At 32.0% G+C, this 1,894-nt stretch overlaps 1 protein-coding gene across 1 annotated transcript; it reads left to right on the top strand.

The window, feature by feature from the left end:
* Positions 1-241: 241 nt before the first annotated feature.
* Tsp_06373 (homeobox protein Hox-A7) lies at positions 242-1,460 on the top strand. Its single transcript, XM_003378403.1, has 4 exons — positions 242-246; positions 362-423; positions 696-1,107; positions 1,358-1,460. Exons 1-4 carry the CDS (start codon positions 242-244, stop codon positions 1,458-1,460), a joined length of 582 nt encoding a protein of 193 aa, XP_003378451.1.
* The last annotated feature ends 434 nt before the right edge of the window (positions 1,461-1,894 follow it).

The raw sequence follows: 1,894 nt of genomic DNA, 5'->3' as shown, positions 1-1,894 counted from the left end.
GGCAAAATTGACGATCACTTTGTCAGTTCACGGTCTTTGCACGTAGGTTGTTGCAAAACTGCATCGTCGAACTTTTTCATTTGTACATACTGACAGCTGGCATGATTCGGAACTTTTGAAGAAAATTTGTTGGTTACTGTAGCATGATTTTCTAACGTTTTTGACAAAACTTAAAATTGGTCATTTTTAATTTCATAAATTACATTACAAATACAACTTGTAATGCAAATAGCCTTATTGAATGAAGTAACTCTGCTTATACGAAAGCTTGACATTTTTTGACATCATTTTTTTAAAATAAAAGTAACAATAAATGTGCACACTTTATGAATTTACTTTCTACTTTGTAAATTTTATTCAGAAGCTTACTCATGCTTGCTGTACACAGTAAAATTTCTTGTTCAAAAGATCTTGTGATAAAGAGTTAGAAGCTAGAAATAGCTGTATAAAATTATAATTGCTCAAGTTTTATTTTTTGCACGTTGCTGTTTTATAAGTAACTTTTATGAATAAGTCTAATTCTAAGGAAATTGTTAAAAGTTTCCTAGAACAATACAGGTTGTTCTGTGGTTTAACATAAATTGATGATGAATTACAAAACTTGCTCTTGTATTTGCAATTGTGAGAAACTATTGCAGCGTGTATTCAATAAGCATGCTTGATTTGCCAAGGTAAGCAGCTTGTTTTTTGTTTAGTTGTTACCGGATCTGAGGGTCCCAGAAAACGAGGTCGACAAACGTATCATCGTTCGCAGACGCTCGAGTTGGAGAAGGAATTTTTCACCAACCGTTATTTGACCAGGAGACGTCGGATTGAATTAGCCCAGTATGTTGGCCTTACGGAACGTCAAGTGAAAATATGGTTCCAAAATAGGCGCATGAAGTGGAAAAAGGAACACAAGCAAAAAGAGCCGGATGATCAGAAATCGAATGAAAGCCTTGACGGTTCGAATGTGTCGAGTATCAGCAACTGTAGCTCTACAACGCTTGTCAACACAAATCCGGCCACTCCTGCGTCATCACAGCCGTCGATCTCTAAACTGGAATCCAACCAGCGTCAGAACTATTCAGTGACGGTAGAAGAAACGAAAGATGTCAAAAAAGTCATGTTTGGCCGATGCTGAACAGTTGTTATTAAAAATTTTCAAGTACAATTTGATTCTATCTTTTAATAATAATAATAATAATAATACAATCCTTGACTGTCAAAGTTGAACAAATTTGTACATTTCATTAAAACGGATTTCCCTTTATTTTACATTAAAAATGTAAATATAATTGTTATTTTTCATTCAATTTATCAACTATATATATGTATATATGTACATTATTTGTATGGTTTCTTTTGTAGAATGCAGATTTCTTGAATCCATTTTGCGCCTGATTCACTTATGTCGACCCCTGTGTGAACTGAAATTTGTTGAGCGAGTTGATGATGGGATACCTCGAAATTTAATCTAAAGTTTGCTTTTAGTTCTCAGGCCATATTTTGCAACATGCGTTTTGATGTTGATTTTGGCTTCTGACTAAAAGTAGCGTTCATGAAAAATGCTATAATAAGCTTTTAAAATTTGTCTTTGTAGAAATTGACTAGAAGCAACAACTAAACTGCTGGCTAGCTTATTTATTATATTATATTATATTACATTATATTATATTATATTATATTATACGTACTTAATTTTCTCTGTAAATCAAATTACCATATATCTGTATATTTGTTTTCTCTCAACTTTTAGCTTTATCTATGCATTAATTTGTATTGTATTGTATTGTATTTTTTTCCTATTTATATATGACGTGCTTTTCTTTTCTTTCTCGCCTATTTTCATGAAGTGTTTGTTTGTTGGCTTTACCCAAAGAAAATGAATTTAATTTATTAATTGTTTTTCTTG

Source organism: Trichinella spiralis, assembly GCF_000181795.1.
Source record: "Trichinella spiralis strain ISS 195 chromosome Unknown Scfld4, whole genome shotgun sequence".
NCBI lineage: Eukaryota > Metazoa > Nematoda > Enoplea > Trichinellida > Trichinellidae > Trichinella > Trichinella spiralis.
This window is presented reverse-complemented; position numbering and strand designations above follow the sequence as displayed.

What these genes read in the sequence shown, in the direction of transcription:
- Tsp_06373 (XM_003378403.1), top strand. An exon ending in AAAAGATCTTGTGATAAAGA is followed by an intron (nt 424 to 695) that starts GTTAGAAGCTAG and finishes TTTTTTGTTTAG; the next exon opens with TTGTTACCGGATCTGAGGGT. An exon ending in AAAGATGTCAAAAAAGTCAT is followed by an intron (nt 1,108 to 1,357) that starts GTTTGGCCGATG and finishes TGTAGAATGCAG; the next exon opens with ATTTCTTGAATCCATTTTGC.